Source organism: Sinocyclocheilus rhinocerous, unplaced genomic scaffold, assembly GCF_001515625.1.
Source record: "Sinocyclocheilus rhinocerous isolate Xijiao unplaced genomic scaffold, SAMN03320098_v1.1 scaffold324, whole genome shotgun sequence".
NCBI lineage: Eukaryota > Metazoa > Chordata > Actinopteri > Cypriniformes > Cyprinidae > Sinocyclocheilus > Sinocyclocheilus rhinocerous.
Genome location: NW_015644072.1, coordinates 589031 through 610236, shown reverse-complemented (window position 1 = coordinate 610236; position 21206 = coordinate 589031). Strand labels below are relative to the sequence as shown.

At 38.9% G+C, this 21206-nt stretch overlaps 1 protein-coding gene across 3 annotated transcripts; it reads left to right on the top strand.

Moving 5' to 3' along the window:
• The first annotated feature begins 994 nt into the window (after window positions 1-994).
• On the top strand, window positions 995-18762 carry dazap1 (DAZ associated protein 1). 3 transcript variants are annotated; one of them, XM_016575564.1, is made up of 13 exons: window positions 995-1164; window positions 1999-2039; window positions 2832-2998; window positions 3161-3226; window positions 3403-3510; window positions 3873-3921; window positions 6908-6990; window positions 11037-11190; window positions 11526-11555; window positions 11854-12009; window positions 12207-12374; window positions 15794-15883; window positions 18341-18762. In XM_016575564.1, the coding sequence occupies exons 1-13, from the start codon at window positions 1097-1099 to the stop codon at window positions 18511-18513; spliced, it is 1353 nt and encodes a 450-aa protein (XP_016431050.1). In that variant the 5' UTR covers window positions 995-1096; the 3' UTR covers window positions 18514-18762. The 3 variants fall into 3 exon arrangements, with proteins under 3 accessions (XP_016431050.1, XP_016431052.1, XP_016431051.1); XM_016575566.1 differs by lacking the exon at window positions 15794-15883 and having other exon boundaries at window positions 996-1164; window positions 18337-18454; XM_016575565.1 differs by lacking the exon at window positions 15794-15883 and having other exon boundaries at window positions 999-1164.
• The last annotated feature ends 2444 nt before the right edge of the window (window positions 18763-21206 follow it).

Sequence of the window (21206 nt, the reverse complement as noted above, 5' to 3'; positions counted from 1 at the left end):
TGAATTGCTTATTGCTGCCTTTCACATGAACTTTTATGAGAACAGAGCTCATTCCAAACAGCTTATCACTGGATCACGATTGAGCACACTCGGAACTGAAATTTCTTAAAGAGATAGTTCACAAAAAAAAAAGGGATTCTGTTTTCATTTACTTACTCAAGTCTTTACAAACCTTTTCTTTTCTCTGTGGGATAAATAGACATATAGACATAAAATAGACATAAAGAGACATTTTAATAATGTACAGGCCACTTTCTCCAATGCAGTTACATTAAATGGGGACTGAATTTCAATGTTTCAAAAAGAATGTAAAAGCACCATAAAACATTAGAAATTTTGTAAAAGTGGTTCATGCACTCTATTTCAAGCCTTCTGAAGTCATATGATGGCTTAGTGTGAGAAACAAACTGAAATAAGGAGTAAATATTCCCTCCATTGACCTGTGAACCACTTCAACCGGATCAGTGAGTCATGTACTGAATCGGTCTGATTTGCGAACAAATCATTCGGACCTGTTTTGTTACCTGGAACAACCGAATCACTGGGGGAAAAAAAAACTGACAAAAATAGTGATTAATTCCTGAATTGCTTATTGCTGCCTTTCACATGAACTTTTATGAGAACAGAGTTGAATCATCAGTGAATGGCAAAGCTGGACAGCCTCAGTCATCAGTAATTATCACTATATATAAAAAAAATAGCCAGGACATTCTTCAAAATCAAATGAATTTGCGAGTGAACTTTCTTGGGCATACTCATGCTAATATCTATCAATGTTGCTATTGTTTATTTACGCCCAATATATGCTAATGTTATTTTAATAATAAATATATTATAGGCTACATCTTAATAATTATATCTATATTTAGACTATTTACATAAAACATTCTAATATCTTGTTTACCGTGTCAAATTTGTTTATTTTTTACTTTCGCATAGTGGACTCAATTTCCCATCATCCTGCGCGCTCAATGCACTGCCCTTGCTGAGGCGCCCCGTGTCTCGCGTCAGTGTTGCGCAGATTCGGTTTGAACCGAAAGCGGAGTGTGACCTTCCCGGGCGGCGGAGACCGGCAGGAGACCGAGCGAGCGGACCCATGTCAGCACTCCCGTCCACAACCCTCGCCACGGAGATGAACAGCAACATAGCTGGAGATGAAATCGGGTAAGACACGGTGTATTATATGACAGTGTTTGGATGTAACGTACCCGTCCCGTTCCGGCGGAGAAAGATGCGCAGCGGGCCGCCCGGAGGACAGCAGATACGAGCGAGCCAGCCTGCCGAGCTCCAGTAAACTCCTTCAGTTTGACACCGACATGCTTTCAGTTAATTTAACTGATAAAATGCTTGAATAACTTAGCAAAGAGATAGATTGACAGAAAAGGGATCAGCTGTCAAACTGGAGGCTTGTAGTTTTTTTGCAGTAAGTTTCTTATAAACAAACTGGAGTATTTTATCACTCTCCTTTTATAGTGTAAGTTTTATAAAACACAAACTGGAGGTTTATATCGCTTTCTTTCTTTCATATCGTACGTTTTATAATCAAACTAGAGTCTTGTTATCCTGTAAGTTTATAATCACAAACTGGAGACTTGTATCACTCTTGTTTTTTTTTGTTTGTTTTTTTTATTACAAGTACTACTTTTTTTAACAGTCATATTGGAGGATTTCATCTCTCTGACTTTCATGCTATAAGATTTATAATCAGACCAGAAGAGAAAATCATGCATGCACAGTGTGACCCAGCCTGCAGTAGTTTACATCAGCCAGGTAACTTAGATCTGTTAAACCGGCTCATGTCTGAGATGGTTTCGGAGTGGGTCGGGGTTAATCAAATGTATGGTTGATTTCTGCTTATGACTCGTTAGACCGCACAGATCAGTCAGATCAGGCTTTCTCTGCCAAGGGCGAACGGGTTTTCTCCCCTTCACCTTGACTCATGTTCCTTTCTGAATGAACACAAATGCATTGTGACGTTCCCTCATCTTTGTGTTGCAGGAAGCTGTTTGTGGGTGGATTGGATTGGAGCACCACCCAGGGTGAGTGTAACTGTCGTATTAACCTTCTTATAGTTTTATACAGTAACATTAGTTGCTCTTCAATAATGCAAGTGTGAGCACTCCAAGCCTGTATCACCATAGTGTGCGTTTCATTAAAAACGTTGCCCTGCTGGCTTGATGCACGCTATAATATTCTCCATAATCTTATATTTGCTCGGCATGTTCCCAGCGTAGAAACCAGGCTGTCACTCAGGGGCTGAGCTTGCCTTTTCAGTATGTGGGTGCAAGTGAGAGAGCGGTTAGACGCAAGCTCCAGAAATCGGATAAAGCCTGTATCAAATGGCATGCGTAAAATGCAATGAGGAAATCGATTGGAAAATGATCTAATATTGTTTGTGGCGGGGTTTTTTTTAATGCTTTCTTTTCAAATTTGCTTTTCATATAATGTTATACAAGCCTTGTTTGCTGTACTTATTCCTGTCATATGATGATTTTATGTAATGTCAGTAATTGCATGTAATGTCATTCTTGCTTTGACATGTTGCCGCATACATCTGCGCTGCATTGGGCTGTTGTGCATGTGTTGTTGTAGAATCTGTCGGTGTGGCTCTGAAGAATGATGATCTGAAGCAGTGGTTCTCAGCTGGTGTTGCTTCAGAACCCAGATATTACATTGGTTTTTAAGGTTGAAGTTATTATATTGAATCTGGTCTCTAGTCTGGTTTGGCTCACTTCTGCCAGTTGTCAGATACCCACCAGTTAAGAACCACAGTTCTAAATGTATCAAAAGTCCCGTTTTTGTCCTAATTATTCCTTTCTGTGTTTTGTTAGAGACGTTACGAAACTACTTTTCTCAGTATGGAGAGGTTGTGGATTGTGTCATCATGAAAGATAAAAGCACAAATCAGTCCAGGGGCTTCGGCTTTGTGAAGTTTAAAGACCCCAACTGCGTACGGACTGTCCTGGACACCAAACCTCATAACCTGGATGGAAGAAATGTGAGGAGAATCACTGTTTTGCCCAGTTATGATAAATGCATCACATTTCATGCTCACTTAAAAACATCTGCATCATTTGACCCCAAAATCAAGTGCTCCAATGGCATGCTGGTTTGATTTCTTCGTTTTAATTAAATAAGTGTTATCTGTTTATTCTCGCAGATCGACCCAAAGCCTTGTACGCCAAGAGGGATGCAGCCTGAGAAGACTCGGGCAAAAGACGGCTGGGTAAGAACTTGAAAATGTAAAACCACATCATGTTTTTGTTTTTGTTTTTTAATACAAGTATGTTCATTATAGTCTGAAAACTACAGTTGATTTCATTTTATTATTGCTTTAGTTGTCCAGTCTTTGCCTAACTCTAAAAAAAAAAGCTAAAATATTCTTTTTTGTGTGTGTTTTAGAAAGGAAGCAGAAGTGACTGCAATAAATCTAAGAAGATATTTGTGGGTGGAATTCCTCATAATTGCGGTGAAGCTGAACTCAGGGATTATTTCAACAGATTTGGAGTGGTGAGATTGACACAGATGCAGAAATGTACCATTTTTCTTTAATCGGGCATTATTAATAACTAGATAAATTCCATAAAAATGTTGAAATGATGTCAGGCGATGCACAAATGAGCATATACAGTGGAGTCCGAAAGGTTACATGGTCATGTTCTTGCTTATTGATAAGTGACCTAGATGTGCAAAATCCTAAATATATCTCTTATTAATTTTACATGAGATTTCATTGGTATTTTTAGCTTTACATTCGATTTTGAATAAGTGATTTTCACGCCTTTGAACCCCACTGTATGTAATATGTTCTATATATGATGCCGTTTTTTATGTCGGTTTCGTCCTTCACGGTGCTGTTCTCCCTTTTGAAGGTCACAGAGGTGGTAATGATCTATGACGCAGAGAAACAGAGGCCTCGAGGTAATCCACACATTCATATTTGCTCCCATTGAGTCTTTCTCTCACCTCATGCACAAGACAAACTATTCCGACCCAAAGAGAAGAGAACATCACGCAGGCCATCTGCCCCTCTCATGTGTGTGATGCTTGCTTTGGTGTGTCTCAGCTCTTGCATGGTGGCAAGGCAAATCAGCGGCATCCACATGACACGCAAACATTTGCATCAAACATGCTCAGTCAGTTCAACGTCTTGCACATCTGCTTGTGCCTTAAAGGAATAGTTCATCCAAAAATGAAAATGGTCTCTTTTTTTACTCTATTCAAACCTGTGTGCTGTTTTTTTTTCTGTGGAACACAAAAGGAGAAATTATGGAACTATCTTCGTGTGTGTGTGTGTTTTTTTTGTTTTTTTTATAACTGAATGTGAATGCTTGCTAGATATGTTTATTAAAAAGTACTTAAATCTTAATCTGTTCAAAAGACTTAAAACATATAATGCTTGACTTGTATGTTCTGCTTTTTAATAGTGTTTTTTGCAGATTGAAAAATAGCAAGGGCCTCAACCTGCCTTTAAGACCCTTTATAGCTGCATGGGCCACAAAAATCCCGGGAAAATTAAACCAATTTCATCATTTAGTGTGAAGATTTTTCAATAAATTCCAATTTTGTGTTCCATGGGGAAATTAAATAACAGGACAAGGAGTGTGTGAACGGTCTCTGTAAAATTTCAAAACAGTGTAATGCAGTATGGCTGACATTTTTCAAATACAGTTCAATAGATCCACAGTTTTTTTTATCTAGCTAGTACCTGTTTTCCATAACAGCACATATATGACCAGCTGAAAACACACTGTGGCCATGACGTGGTCCCGCTGAAGAGCTAAATGAGAAATGAAACCAATGACTGAAGAAATAAAAAAAACAGCTATTTCATTTTAAAATCCTGTTTTACACAGTTTACGTAAAGATTTCAGCGCAACATTTACATTTTCTCAAACCATGTCCTCCATGTCTTCCAGAAAACAGAGCCGTTTCCTCTGCGTTTACTGTTTGACCTTATAATGCTTCTCACATTTCACTCTCGTTGGGTAAACGTGGAATAGTTTGTCATGTGAACATTTGCAGTTGTCTTATTACATTTCCTGAATCACTGAAATTCATTTCTATTTACCTTTAGACATTAAATAAGTTTTTTAATGAACATTTACATTTGATTGATCAACAAACTGAGTGTTTATTGCAATGTAGTACATTTAAGTAAGCCCTTTCTATCTTTCTTTTTATGTCCCTGTTTTCCTTGTCAAGTGTTTGAATGCATTAACGTTTTTCCTGAGATATGTCTGTTCTTTCTTGTAGGATACAATACAGATAGTGGCACCACACAGATTAAGGCATGGTGTGAAACACACCCATGCCTGTTTCTCTGGTGTAAACATGGTTAATGCTTCAATTTGTGCCCAACTACAGGCAGTGGCTTATTGTCAGACAATTTACGCATTGCTTTCTCTTTACAAAAACTGCATCAAACAAGTGTGCCAGATGTTCACTGTTTGCGTTTTACTCTTCATAATAGAGTAATTACACACTGCCTAGCTGTTAAAGTCAGGTTTGTGTTCTCAGTAGCTTTATGGATGCAGGATATCACAATGTTTTGACTAAAAGGGAAGGGCCAGGATGATCGACTTGCCATCCATCAACCATCTAGTGGATTGCTATTTTTTGGATGTAAGTGCAAATGGGAATGAATTCAAGGAGTGCTGTGCATTAGCGTGCAGTACTTTCAGCATCGCAAAACCCTCTTCAGGAAGTTGTGTCTCTAAATTCATCTCACTTAAAGCACCAGTTGTCAAAGTATCGCTTGTGCAAATTCACCGCCTTCAAAAGTAAATTGAGTTCAGATGCTGTCCAGTGTGAACGGCACCTAAACAGGACCTACTAGATGACAGATTTGCCAGACAGCCCAACAACTAGTCAGTTTTCAGTAGTCTGTAACAGACATGAGTGCATTAAATTGACTTTTTAATGAAACCAGGCCTGATGATGAAGGGCAGGTTGAGTATATTTAGTCCTCGTTTAAACAGATGGTTCTGCTCCACATAGTGTACGAATTCTCAGATCTCTTCATTCTCAAAGGACGCGCAATCGGAATCAGGTTAGATCCCAAAGTGGAGATTCTCGCAGCCCAGTTCTGCCACAGTTATCTGATCTGACGGAAACTAGTTCACACTGGTGGATCTGGCGCAGCTAAACTCAGCTGCTGCTGGAGGATCGTGCTCTGTCTTATCGCGTAAGTGACCTTGGAATCGCGCTCCGCTTCGGCGGCCCACTTTGATAGTTCTGACTACGCGACCCCTGCACGCATGGGTGCATGCGGTGGCGTCTTTTTCACTGTCCTCGAGCCTCCATGCAGATCACTGAAATTGAGCATTAACCGGGCTTACACCACACGAGAACCTGGGCTGCATTAAATGTTTCACAAATATCCTTATATCCTTGTGGTGCTTTTGTTGCAGTGTTTCAATCTTTGTTCTCTCGGTTTGCCCAAAGTACTAAAGCATTTTGGGAAGCTTTGAGAAAAACCAGTAAAACCTGTAGTTGTAATGATCATTCTTGTTATGCATTGATAACTGTGGTTGCTGCTCACATTTGTTGTGTAAGATTGGGGTGGTGATGAAAGTGAGGTTCGGATGAAACTTAAAAGGCAGGGGAAAAAAATCAAACCTATAATTTGACAAATCTGATCTGAGGTTGCGTAAGACCGGACTTCAGTTATCGAATGCCCTCTGTGGCTGTTAATCATTAAATATGTTCAGGGTTAAAGTATTGAAGGGAGCTAAATTATACGTAACGCTTCTGTCCTTTCGGGTCTCCACCTGTGACCTTTCCTGGTGATTCGGGCCGTGATGTCATCTGAACCTCAGGTACCCCCCACCCCATCCCTCTTATGTTCTTATAGCTGTTCTGTCCCAACACCCTGCTGCTCTGTTGACTTTTGGTCGTTGGCTAGGTTTTGGATTTATTACTTTCGAGGCCGAACAATCAGTGGACCAGGCTGTCAACATGCATTTTCACGACATCATGGGCAAAAAAGTGTGTAGTTGTAGTTTTATTTTCCCCTACAACAGAAACTAAAGCTTGGGCGACCAAACATGTGTAAATAATTAGAAAATTGACGTTTAATGTCTGAGGGAGTTTTTTTTTCATTCTCAAAAACATTATTTCTCTCCCAATCTGGGGAAAGTTTACAATATATTGAGCAAAACCTTTTTTATTGTGTTTTGTTTACCTGACTTGTCCTATGAAAGGGTTAAATTGTACACATTTGTACATAAATTTCTGACCATGTTAGTCGCCCAAGGCTTGGTTCATTTGGACCGCTCCTTTAGGTGCTGTAATGCTGTATAAAAGTGACTAATTTAGGGAATTTAAATTATTAAGTAAACTACCAGAATATGTTGCTATTATTTTTGGATTATAAAATATTAGTATATTTATTAGGGCTGGGCAAGTTAACGTGTTATTATTGCGTTAACGCATTAATTAACGCCGAAAATTATTTTATCACGCATTAACGCAATTTTTATTATTATTATTATTATTATTATTATTTTGAAAGTCTGTTGCTCACTGGCTTTGAATACACATACAGACAAACCATGGGTCACAGGAGGGGTGGGATGTTGATCAGTACTGGTTTGGGATGGGCGTCATCATGCGTCTCAACCAATGAGAGCATTTGGGGTGTGCCTAACTCCGTGTCTACACTGGACGCGAGCGGCGCAACAACATACTATAGAACCTGTTATAATCAGTGATGCTGTCTACACTGGATGCGGCGCGGCGCGACCGACAAATCCCCAACAGTAAACTGCTGCCTCGTTCTATCTATGACGTACTGACACAAAATTCAAATAATTTGCAATGGTCGCTTTGTCGCGTGATGCATCCAGTCATTGTAGACAGACTTTAGCTGTTGCGGTGCGGCATCCAGTGTAGACAGCATCACTGATTATAATGGGTTTCTATAGTATTTTGTCGCGCCATGCCGCTCGCGTCCGGTGTATGAAAAGGAGATTTTAATTTGATTACATTAATGTTTAAGTTGACATTTACAAGAAATATTTTAACTTCTACTATGTAAAGGGAATACTGCTGTAAAAAAGCACCTTATTTGTTTAAAGTGTTTGCAAACCAAATGTTATTGCACTTTTGTTCATACAGCAGTACTTTTAAAATAAAAGTGCGCAATACAGTACTTTTGAATTCATTATTGAATTTTGCGCATAATGCGATTAATCGCAGAAAAAATCATGCGATTAATTTCGATTAAAAAAAATTCATCGTTGCCCAGCACTAATATTTATAAATGCTAAGAGAACCTTAAAACATTAAGTGTTATATCAGCACTCGCCTAAAGAACCAGTTGGTTTCCTTTTTTTTTTTTTCTTCTTCTTTTTTCTTTCTTTCTTTTATTCAGGTTATTACTGTCAGGTCACTTACTATTTGAGTTCTATATTATCCCAAAAGGCAAAGAGAAATCTCAATTAAGTGACCTCAATATTAAAATCTCCATACTGTGTCTGTTAGTCTATTCCAAATGGGCTTTGGGCGGGTAGCAAACGTCTCTGTAACGTAAGATTATTGTCTGATACCTAGGTGTATTAGTCTGTTTCGAGGGATAGCGCAAGACTGAACAAGTCGCATGACGTGTTATCTCACCTCACCAGCTCCACTTAGTAAAATATCACTCCCAGCATGGCCGGTTTGAGGTTGATCTGCTTTTTGAAAATAAACCACTAGCATTTCTCAAATTTTTTTTGACTAATAGCCTCATTAATGCAGAGCAATTCACAGGGGCTCGTCTCTGACTTTTTGCGTTTGGTCTCCCGAGGCATTTCCTTGCTTTGTCATGACTGCAGTGTGCTGATTTAAAGTGAAAAACCACTTCCAGCAAGTTTGTTCAAGACTCCAGAATAGCTTCGTAGTTTTTGTCCTACATTGAGTTTGCTCTCGCTCGCTGACGCTCTCCTTGACTTGGGTCCGTGTTCCTGAAGGAATCATGTACTACGGTACCTGGGCTATTGTTCTTCACATGCCATTATTGGAGAGAGACGAAAAGAGAGTCGTTACATTTATGCTGCTTTCCAACAGAAAAATATTGTCTCTCGCTCTTGATGCAAGGTGACCCCAATAACTCACCCCCTTTAGAGTCTCCGCTCTATTTCTGGATCTCCACTTTAACTGGAGTGAAACTTCCCTGTGTGTGTTAACCTACATCTATCCATTTTTTTTTTATCTGAGTGGCAGGTAATAGAATGCCATTCACCTAATTGGATAATTCTATAATTAGTGGTAATTGCTAAGAGAAGCATTGCTCAGAGAGACGAAAAGAGAGTCGTTACATTTATGCTGCTTTCCAACAGAAAAATATTGTCTCTCGCTCTTGATGCAAGGTGACCCCAATAACTCACCCCCTTTAGAGTCTCCGCTCTATTTCTGGATCTCCACTTTAACTGGAGTGAAACTTCCCTGTGTGTGTTAACCTACATCTATCCATTTTTTTTTATCTGAGTGGCAGGTAATAGAATGCCATTCACCTAATTGGATAATTCTATAATTAGTGGTAATTGCTAAGAGAAGCATTGCTCAGGGCTGCACGATGAATCGTATTTTATTCCTGATCACGATTTCTGCTTCTCACGATATTTGCCTGCTGGTTATTTATCCTGATAACATTTCATTTTAAATTGGCATTTGTGTTATCTTGTTTTGGTAACAAGCCTCCACAAGCTTTCATGGTTGCGGTTGCCAGATGCGAAGAGTTTAAATCCCCCATTCAAAGCTTTTTTCTCAACTCGATACATTTTCGGCCAATTGGTTTACTTAATCTTTCCAACCTGGCAACCATGCGCACACACACTTTGACACACACACACTCTCTCTCTCTCTCTCTCTCTCTCTCTCTCTACATGCAACATGCAAGTTGGATTTGAGCAATCTCTATTGAGATATTCTGCTCAAATAACAGTGTAATAGAGCCCGTCTGTTTTCTTTCAGGCAGTCGTTTGCGCTGTTTGCTCGGTCTGAATCTGCGAGGAAACTATGCAAGTTGACGTTCTCTGGATTTGTGCTTATGTGAAAAAAAAAGTTCAAGCTCGCGTTAAGATCTGCTTCCATCCAATCAACAACCGTTGGATTGAACCTAGTTTACGCCCTGCATTTCTTTCTTTTTTGTTAATCAGTTTCACTCGAATGTACATCACAATACAGAAGAAAAGACCGGTTACTACTACCATTACATCGCAACTTTAATAGAGTCCGAAGACATATCTAGAGACCAGAATATTGTAGTCTTTGGGGTGGGATCTTTTGATCTGGGCCTATAAGCATCTGCATAGATGTGCACTAAAGTCACTAAGAAAACCTTAGCAACTGTTTAGCCACACCTTGGCAACAAACCACATCATCCTAGCATCATAAGCAAGGGCAAACACCATGCTAATTTTCTTCAGAAAATGTGGAAGTCATATTAATTTCATATTTGACACAGTATGAAGATTCCTCTCTGATTAGACTTTTGTCTCTCCATTTTTATTATCTGCATGTTAATTATTTGGTACAATTAGATTGTCATTTAAACATCATTGACCCTTATATTTCTATTGTCGTATCTAAACTGAGGTTCTTAAGCATTAGCCAGGGGGAGGTAAGTCTTAATTTTCTATCAGCAGTTTATAACTATTTAAAAGAGCTGAGATGTAAGATATGTGCAGGGACGGTGTTTCTCAGGTACGTCTGTGGTCATGAAAAATTAATGTTAGTATTTATTCTCAAGTTTAAGCAGAACCCGACCTGCTTGATCTGACCTATAGAGTTTTAGTGAACCATCTGAACTATAGAGATTTAGTGAACTTAAATTTCCCTTTCTTACCCAAGTACCTCAGAAACATTGGTTTAAAAAGTTATCAAATTGAAGAGACCAAGTATATTCCATTCCATCTGGACTACGGTCATGTATTTGGCAGTAAGAGTATCTTTTCAGAGGTGAGGGCTAAAGTTTCTGATAGGTGAGTGGGGGAGGTAGGCAGTATGTAAATTCTCCTCTCGCTAGTTACAACCTCTTGTCCTTTGTGCAGGTTGAAGTGAAGAAGGCGGAGCCACGGGACAGCAAAGCTCCCGCCCCCGGTCAGCTGGGAGCCAGTCAGTGGGGGACCCGAGCCATCTTAAGTGCAGCCAATGGCTGGGCAGCACAACCAGCTCCGAGCTGGCAGCAGAGCTACGGGCCTCAGGGTGAGTGACACGGTGGGCCAGAACGCAGCGGGAGCATAACACGTCCCAACCTGAAAAATGATACTGAAAGCCAACTGGTATCAGTCACGCTTTGCTTTAGGTCAGCTTGCGCTCTTTGCGCCATCTGGCTAAGCCACACTGGGTTTGTCTGCCATGAGAGGGGGAATGTTTTCACGTAGATCTCGCCCCCCAAAAAAAGCCTGCTCTGCCTGGCGGGAATCCAGAAATGCAACACTTTAATTGAACATGTTTTGGCTTCGCCCCCATTTGACGTACAATTCTGATTCAGTTTGAAGTTTCATGGTCTGTTAGTTAAAATGTGTTTTTTGTTCCAGGTGTTTGGGTGTCTACAGGTCAACCTCTTGGTATGTTCTGTTTTATTATTACAGATTGATTTGGTTATTATATTTTGCCATCCAGAGATCTGACTAAAAGGCCAATTCATACCACGCCCGAATATACTTTATATGTGTGTGTTCTTCGAGCCTGTCAATCAACATTAGCGCGCCGCCCAAAGACTGAATAACGCAAGGACATTAGATCTCTGCCAAAAGTGTGTGCGCATGTGTTAGACTATAAAGACTATAAGCTTTCTTGAGTTTATTATAAACTAGCACTACGACCCAGTGAGTTTTGACTAACTGAACCCCCTCTGTGTTTCAGGTGGGTATGGACCTCCTTTACCTGCTGGCCGTGGGGCACCCGCTCAACCTCCTTCTCCATTTAATGCATTTCTAGTTGCAGCAGCACCACCTACAGGGGGATTTGGGGCACCTCAGGGATACCCCCAACAGGGCTTTAGCACACAACCTCAGTTTGGTAGGTGAAACTGTTTTATATTTTTGCAGTACTAGAGTTATCATTTCTGTATATGACCCAAAGACAAGTGATATTAAAACTGCAGTATTTTTTAAAATGAAAATATTTTGTGTATAAGGTATAAATATGGGTAAGTTGAACAACCTCAAACAAGATTGTAAGATTCCTGCATTATTTTTCTTTCTTTTTCAACATAGGATATAGCTTTGGAACACCTCAAGGTGACCAGTTTGTAGCACAGGGAATGCCTCCCCCTCCCGCCACGCCAGGTGCAGGGCATTTAGGTTTTGCCCCGGTGACGACTCCCTCTCAGGACCTGAGCAAAGCCGCCCCAGCACAGCCAGACTTCTCCTACAGCCAGTATGGTAAGAGTGTACTGAAACGTGGCACCAAACCACCGCAGATGTGCTGTAGCCCATCACAGGGGTTCTGCTTCCTGTTCACACAGCTGAACAGGCATGATGACATCACATACACACGCTTCCACACAGACCCTCAGTCTATTTAACCTCAACCAAGGCCTCTAGATTTTTGATACACAGTCTGTGGGGGTTTATCCAGTGGTATGTGTGAATTAGATCATCCTGTACTGCAATGCTGCTTTTGACCAGATGACAGATTTCACAGGTAGATTTAACTGACTTCAGACTTTGACCAAGTATAAGACAAAGAATGCCTCTTGGTGCAGGTGCTGGAAATCTGGAGCATCCATTAGACTATAGAAAATAGAACTGACCCTTCAGAAATAGTCATAGACCACTAGTTCATAAAAGCGGTCTGAGCTAAAAGCATCTGGAGGTCAGCGAGATGTGGGACGCGGTACATTTAGCGGTGCTTGCTAAAGCTGCTATTACTGTAGCAATTATTAATACAACAAACCTCTAACCCTAAGTATTAAAATTCGCCACATTATTCATCCTGTACCGTTCGTGCTACAAACCTGAATGATGCCTCCAATCATGTAGCTTCTTAAGAATAGGTGTGCAAATACTTTCCCAAGCGATTGGACATTTTGCCTGTGAGAAAAGCCCCAAAAAATGCTTGCACTTAAAGAGATTCTGTCATCATTTACTCACCCTCATGTCGTTCCAAACCCTGCAGAACCCAAAAGAAGATATTCTGAAAAATGTTGGTAACTAAACAGTTTTTGTATGGATAAAGAAAAAAAAATACTTTAAAGAATTTCTCAAAATTTTTACTTTTATGTTCCATAGAGGTCATATAGCTTTGGAATGACCTGAGTGTTAATTAATGATGACAGAATTTTGATTTTGGGTCGAACAGATCCATATCTAGGCACAGAAAATCAGCCTTAACACTTTAGCAACTCACTAACAACCACTCCGAACTTCTTAGCAACCACCCAAAACACCCTAGCAACATCCTGGCAATCACCCAAAACACCCTAGCAACATCCTGGCAATCACCCTAAACAGCTTAGCAACATCCTAGCAACCACCTAGTACACCTTAGCAACTACATTCCTTAGAAACCACCAAGAATACCCTAGCCACCACCCAGATCACATTAACATATACTTTAGCAACATGCTAACAATCACTCAGAACATCTTTGCAGATGCATAGCAAGGTCCTAGGAACCACTCAGAACACTGCAACTGCATAGCAACTTACTAACAACAACTTTCATATTTGGAACTACATAACAACATTCTAGCAACAACTCGTATCACCTTACCAGCCACATAGCAACATACTGGCAACCATATGCTTATGCAACAGCTGCACCGCAAAATGCTAACAACCACTCAGAACATCTTAGCAATCGCGCAGTAATGTCCTAGCAACCACCCAAAACACCTTAGAAACCATCCAGATCACCCTAGCAACCAAATAGCAGCTCATTAACAACCACTCAGAACATCTTAGTAACCGCATAGCAACATCCTATTACCCTAGTAATGTCCTAGCAACCTCCCAGAACAATCTAGTTTACCAACCACTTTGCAACATCTTAGCAACCACCCAGAACACTTTAGCAGCCGTATACTTTAGCAACAGTAAAATGCTAACAACCACTAGGGACATCTTTGCACACATAGCAACTCATTTCCAACCACTCTAATTTTTGCAACTGTATAACAACATAAAGAAACTCTAACAACATAAAGCAACACCTTAATAATCATATCCTGCAATAACAACCCAGAAAACCATAGCAACCTCACAGCAAAATGTTAACAATCACTCAGAACATTCTAGCAACCGCATAGCAACATCCTAGCACCCTAGTAATATCCTAGCAACCACTCATAACCCCCAACAGTGTCCTAGCAACCTCCCAGAACACCTTTGCAACTACATAGCAACCTCCAAGAACAACCTAGCAACAGCTTTGCATCTTACTATCAGTAAATCTCATCTTTGCAACTGTATAACATCCTGGCAACCATTTAGATCACTGTACCAACCACATAGCAACATCTTAGCAACCACCCAGAACACTTTAGCAGCCATATACTTTAGCAACAGCCGCACCGTAAAATGCTAACAACCACCCAGGATATCTTTGCAACTGTAGAGCAATGTCCTAGCAACCACTCAGAACACCTTAACAACTACATTACTTAGAAACCATCCAGAAAACCCTAGCAACCACATAGCTACTCATTACCAAACACTCTAATTTTTGCAACTGTATAACAACATAACAAAACCCTAACAACATAAAACAACACCATAAAAATCATATCCTGCAGCAACAACCCAGAAAACCATAGCAACCTCACAGCAAAATGTTAACAATCACTCAGAACATTCTAGCAACTGCATAGCAACATCCTAGCACCCTAGTAATATCCTAGCAACCACTCAGAACCCCCAACAGTGCCCTAGCAACCTCCCAGAACACCTTCGCAACTACATAGCAACCTCCAAGAACAACCTAGCAACAGCTTTGCATCTTACTATCAACAACTCTCATCTTTGCAACTGCATAACATCCTGGCAACCTCTTAGATCACCATACCAACCACATAACAACATCTTAGCAACCACCCAGAACACCTTAGCAGTCGTACACTTTAGCAGCCACCCAGATCACACTACCAAACCACATAGCAAAGTCCTAGCAACCAAATAGTTATCATATATGTCCTAACAACCACTCAGAACATCCTAGAAACCACACAGAAAACGCTAACCATTCTTAGCAACTACCTAGCAATCATTCAGATTGCCCTAACAACCACATATTTTACCACCAACAGCTGTCTAGTATTGTTCTGGCGAGTTTTTCATGTGCAAGCACCACTCTCATTTGCTTCACAAAACGCACCGCTTTAGTTATTATGTCAGGCTCGCATTAATATCAATCTGAGAGGTAAATGTGCAGCTTTACACCAGAATCAATACTGAAAATGTCAGTATTGGGCATAACAAACATAACAATGAATTTTATGCCAGACAATCAAAGATGAAGTCTTTAAGCCTGATTTAGTCCAGTCACTTTTCTTTGCCATAGATAGAGGGCTGTTAGCATGGGGTCAGGCTGTCTGTGTGGGCTGGATGTATGTATGGGTGGTCTCATCAGCCGCTGTATGTCACGCTGCTGCTTTGCTTCCATTCATCAGCACCTCGATGGCCAAGCAGCCTGATAAACATACTCATTTAGAAAGAGCGTGGGGTCGATCCATCCACATGTTCTGTCCATGAGCCCTGAGAGCAGGAGAGGGCAGCGTTCACTTGGGTAGGAGCTGTAAGGTAGTAGTTAAGTCAGACTCTCTTTGGGTCGAGTCAACCTGGTCTCCTCATCTCCCTGCTAGGCTTGGGTAACTATCCTCAGGACCCCTCTGCCTACGGACCAACGCGTCCTTCTCACACTTATGTACAGGAAGAGCAGGGATATAGCGCAGGTAGGTGAGCAACTGCATCCTACAATCACTCAAACCCAATAGAACAAACATCAGCCTGTGGACCGATAAGGCTTCAGTTCTGTTTCTCATGCATCCCATGTACAATATGCATATGCCGTATGCATATTCTACATCAATCTCTTCGGTTTTTCATGGGATATATTAAAGTACAGCTACATGTCATTCAGGGGGCCTCAAAAGATGCATGTTTATGTGAAATAAACTCCACGTTTGTGCTTTCTTTTGACCTGAATCTCTCGTGAAGCGCCATTAGACAATATTGTAACTCGTCTGGCTTGTAGCTGTAGTTTATTATATGAACAAAACTGACGGCTTGCTTCAGATGTTCTTTTTCCAGTCACTGCATTGCTTTGCTGCCAGAAGGATGATCTAATATTGTCTCTACTGGGTTTTCTGTGGATTTTGTGCCCCTCACGCAGCGTGTGACAATCACGCCTAAACAAATCTGTGCGGATTCGGCGAGCGCTGGCAATTCAATTCTTTACTTGACTCTTAAAAGTAATCCATTTCTCTTCATTTGTGTTCACGTCGTAGTCTGTTTCACTTTCATCTAGAGACTTTCGAATAAATTCTCTCCGAAATGCATTTCTGCCTTGGTATTTCTGTTTTATTTATGTCCAGACTGCTTTAAATGTGTTTTTCATGACCTATTTGTCATCATACTTTTGTTTTCAGTCGTTTTGGCCTCGTACACACTGCAAAGCTGCTTTTAAGAGTAAATTCTGTGTGTGTACGGAATTGATGTTGTGATAACCACAGCAAAAAGAAACATGGATGCCAACAGTTCAATCTGCTTGTATTGCCCATTTTCAACCAAAGTAATATTAGAGAGATGCATGGAAATTAGTAAAACCACGGTTGTACAATTATAAAATTCGGGACTTAACTCTCATAAATCCAGAGTATACTTCAGTTTTACTGCAAACCGTTAACGTATGTGTACAGCTGAACGCATTCTCAATTGACAATCTGTGCACACTAGAGAGTTTCGTCTTTGTCCAGTGTCGGCACTATTTCTCTGGAGAAGATATGACTGATAAAAATGTCTGTGTACTTGTTTAAACTAGAGTTGCGGATATCTGTTAACCCTTTAAACAACCGCTCATTAACACAGGTGTCTATTTTTGTATAGTATGGTTTCCAATACCAAAAACTAGCAAATACAATCTGCTCTCAATATTTAGACCATGGATTTATGATAAGAGGTAGTTCCCATCCAAAACATGCAGCTAAGACCAGTTATCTGCGCAGCACAACCGGATCCCAGTTCCTTTACTTTTGCATGAGCGGAACACAAATTATTTAATATACTGTGCGCCAATCACCATCGTTCTCCAGAAGTGGAATAAGATTTGTGCAAGATGCTCCTATAACGACCTTGAAGAATTCTTTTAAGAATGTGCTACTTTTAAGTTATGCATGTAGGAAGTCAAACATTTAAAAACATAATCTAAAAAGACTTTGAGCGTGTTTTTCTAACATTTTATATTTATAACGTTTTATTGCAGCTACAGTGACAAATTTGGACAAAATTGTAGAATTTATATGAAAAATTGACTATAGGTTTAATGATGAAAAATCGATTTCCTTAAAGGGATAGTTCACCCAAAAACTGAAAATTCTGTCATCATTTTTTCAAGTTGTTGTACCAAACAGTTGACGGTAGCCATTGACTTCCATAGTATTTTTTTCCATACTATGGAAGCCAACATTCTTCAAAATATCTTGTCAAACATTTAAAAACATAATCTAAAAAGACTTTGAGCGTGTTTTTCTAACATTTTATATTTATAACGTTTTATTGCAGCTACAGTGACAAATTTGGACAAAATTGTAGAATTTATATGAAAAATTGACTATAGGTTTAATGATGAAAAATCAATTTCCTTAAAGGGATAGTTCACCCAAAAACTGAAAATTCTGTCATAATTTTTTCAAGTTGTTGTACCAAACAGTTGACGGTAGCCATTGACTTCCATAGTATTTTTTTCCATACTATGGAAGCCAACATTCTTCAAAATATCTTCTTTTTGTGTTCAGCAAAAGTACAGGTTTGCAACAACTTGAATTAATGATGACAGAATTTTCATTTTTGGGTGAACTATCCCTTTAAGGAAATTGATTTATCGTATACCATGAAAAATATAGTACACTTTTCATACAAACAAATTCGCGTAAAATAACAAAAATCACGTGCACTGTATGCATGCCCTAGCGTATGCGCAAAAACTGAAGTATGCTTTGGTCTTATGAGAAGTGACGACTGTATTTAGCTGCAGTGTGTACATGGCCTTTATCTTGAGAAGTGAGAAAATCCAGCTAACGCAAAATGTTGAGGGGCTACAAGACATGTCCGGAAAGCCTAGTCGCATGTTGTGCTTTAAAGTTTACTGGTGTTTAATATCACGTCCTGTGTATTCATGTCTGTTGAGACAGGTTATGGGCAGGACCTGAGTGCTTTTGGTCATAGCTTTGCAGACCCCAGCCAGCAAACTGCCTCATACGCCGCAGCCCCCTCCGCACCCTCATCAGGAGCCCAACCGGCCCCCAGCAGCTTCGGACGAGGACAGAACCACAATGTACAGGGCTTCCACCCCTACCGGCGCTGAGCTGCTCTCCCAGCCCCAATGCAATACACATCGTCAGGGATACAGACGTTTTGAGTGCAAGAACTGGATTTGGGATGGTCTTTCTGAACATTGCAGAGCAAATAATAGGGGTTTTATTGTGTGTAAATTGTGAACAGGGGCTCTACTCCGATAATAGGAGACAAGAGTACTCTTCTATATTTTGTAGTAGGACTGAACTACTGAAGTATTTAGCAATAGATTCAGATCGTCTGGTCAAACATCAGCACAGAACAGATGCACCAGACGTCAGCGACAGGGTCTCCCAATTATTCAGCTTTAATTATGTTAGTGGGGAAATGTTTTTATTTTAAATTTTGTGAATTTTGTTTACTCTGAGACTTTTACCATTTTATTTAAGTTTGAAATAGATTACAGATGTGTATTATATACCTAAACTGTGCAATTTTTTTAAAGAATTTTGTACTAATATATGTGCGCTTTTCTTGTTTTTTATTTAAGGACGTAGACTTCCCTCAGGTGGCTGTTGGTGCACTTTGCACTTATGCAAAAAAAGAAAAACACAAAAATTAGAGTTTATTTGAAATAAATGATTTAAAGAAACAGTGTTGTGAAAATGCTTTGAGGCGACGGTTTAATTGCTTCTGAATTGACAAAAAAGGCTTTACATTTATCTCTTCCCTTTCAAGTCAACATGAACTTGTCAAATATTTAAAAAAAAAAAAATGTTTAGAAGGTGGGAAAAGAAGTGCAATGTCCACAGTTTTATATAGTATGTCATCATCCCAGTATTATATTACTGTAAATATATTACAGTTCACATATAACATGTCCTTCAAATTCAACACCAAGGGTTTTTATGAATGTTGAAGGGAAAGTTAGTGTCTCAGGCATTTTTTTACACTTACAATCATCTTTTTAGCTTCACTGGGTTTGCAAAATTAAGTAGGAATATTCTATGTAGTCTCACAATATGAGGTCATTAAAGCTGAATGCATAATTAAAGCAATAAGCCCCGTGAAGCGTGGTTTACAGTGAATTTATAACAGCTAAGGGGTGTTGTTAGGCACGAAGCGGAGTGCCTAAAACCCCCTTAGCTGTTATAAATTCACTGTAAACCACGGCTTCACGGGGCTTATTGCTTTTATAAAACAGTTATTCCATATATGTAGTAAGGTTTCACAGAAGAAAACAGAGCAAATAAAGTGTAATGATATAAATAAAAACGGTATTCTTCCACGAAACAATGTAGTTCCTCAGAAACAGTTGTGGTTGCCAAGCAGAACGTGGCTCAACCAATCAGAATCAAGGACCGGAACTATCCGTTTTATAAAACGATTTTTTTTTTTTAACAAAGCTGTTTAAAATAGTTATAGAATAGAATGTCATGCCACAGGACAAGTCAGCTTCCCAAATGTGTATTATGTCAACTATATATTATTTATATATAAATGTATTCATATTTCCATCAAGACTAATATAATGAATACATTCCATAGAACAAAACTGAACTGAATTTACCACCTAAAAAGTCTAGGGTTGGTAAGATTTTTTTAAATGTTTTTGTAAGTCTCTAATGCTCACATTATTTGATCAAAAATACAGCAAGAATAGTAATACTCTGAAATATTATTTCAATGTAAAATAACTGTTTTCTACGGTGACGCATTGCTGCCACACACATATTTTTTCCCCACTCAATTATGTCGTAATAACGAGATGTTTTCTCGTTAAAACGACATCTTTTCTCGTAATAATGAGATGTTTTCTCGTTAAAACGACATATTTTCTCGTAATAATGAGATGTTTTCTCGTTAAAACGACATCTTTTCTTGTAAAAACGAGATATGTCGTAAAAACGATATAATTATCTTGTTAAAACGACATATTTTTTTCTCGTAATAACGACATATTATGTCATAAAAACGATATGTTTTCCCGATTATTATAGATATATAGTAGGCTGTATGTGAGCGAGTAAGCGACTGTCCGCGCTGCTGTCGCCACAGTCTGACATAAACGAGGATCTGCACGCTGCTGAAATTATTGAAATACACTGTTTTAAATGTATTTTAATGTAATGGTTTTAATTGTAGCGGCATGTTTATTAGGATTAATCTCCAATCTGTCTACAATATAGTGCTATCCAATAACTGCACTCAGACCCATGACTCGTTTAGGCTATGATCAGATCAAAACTGGGCTTAATATTTCTTTATTTGAATGACTGAAGTTTGATTTAACAACAAATCGAAATACGAAAAAAAAAAGAAATTAAGAGATTTTCTAATAGGCTAATAATAATAATAATAATAATAATAATAATAATAATAATAATAATAATAATAATAATAATAATAATAATAATAATAATAATAATAATAATAATAATAATAATAATAATAATAATAATAATAATAATAATAATAATAATAATAATAATAATAATAATAATAATAATAATAATAATAATAATAATAATAATAATAATAATAATAATAATTATTATTATTTCGTTCTGTTTGAAAACGACCAAACGAAAATTAAGCTAGATTTTTCTTAGGCCTATTTTTGTTCGTGGGTAAACAAATGAGCTTATGCTTTAATATTTGTTTCACATGCGTGGGCAGCTTTGATACTTTAGTCTGATTATATATTAATTATGTATTAGTGATTATATATTATTAAATGATATCTTTAGCTGAATCAAGCCG

What these genes read in the sequence shown, in the direction of transcription:
- dazap1 (XM_016575564.1), top strand. Translation starts at nt 1,097, where the DNA reads ATGTCAGCACTCCCGTCCACAACCCTCGCCACGGAGATGAACAGCAAC. An exon ending in CTCGGGCAAAAGACGGCTGG is followed by an intron (nt 3,227 to 3,402) that starts GTAAGAACTTGA and finishes TGTGTGTTTTAG; the next exon opens with AAAGGAAGCAGAAGTGACTG. An exon ending in GCAGAGCTACGGGCCTCAGG is followed by an intron (nt 11,191 to 11,525) that starts GTGAGTGACACG and finishes TTTTTGTTCCAG; the next exon opens with GTGTTTGGGTGTCTACAGGT.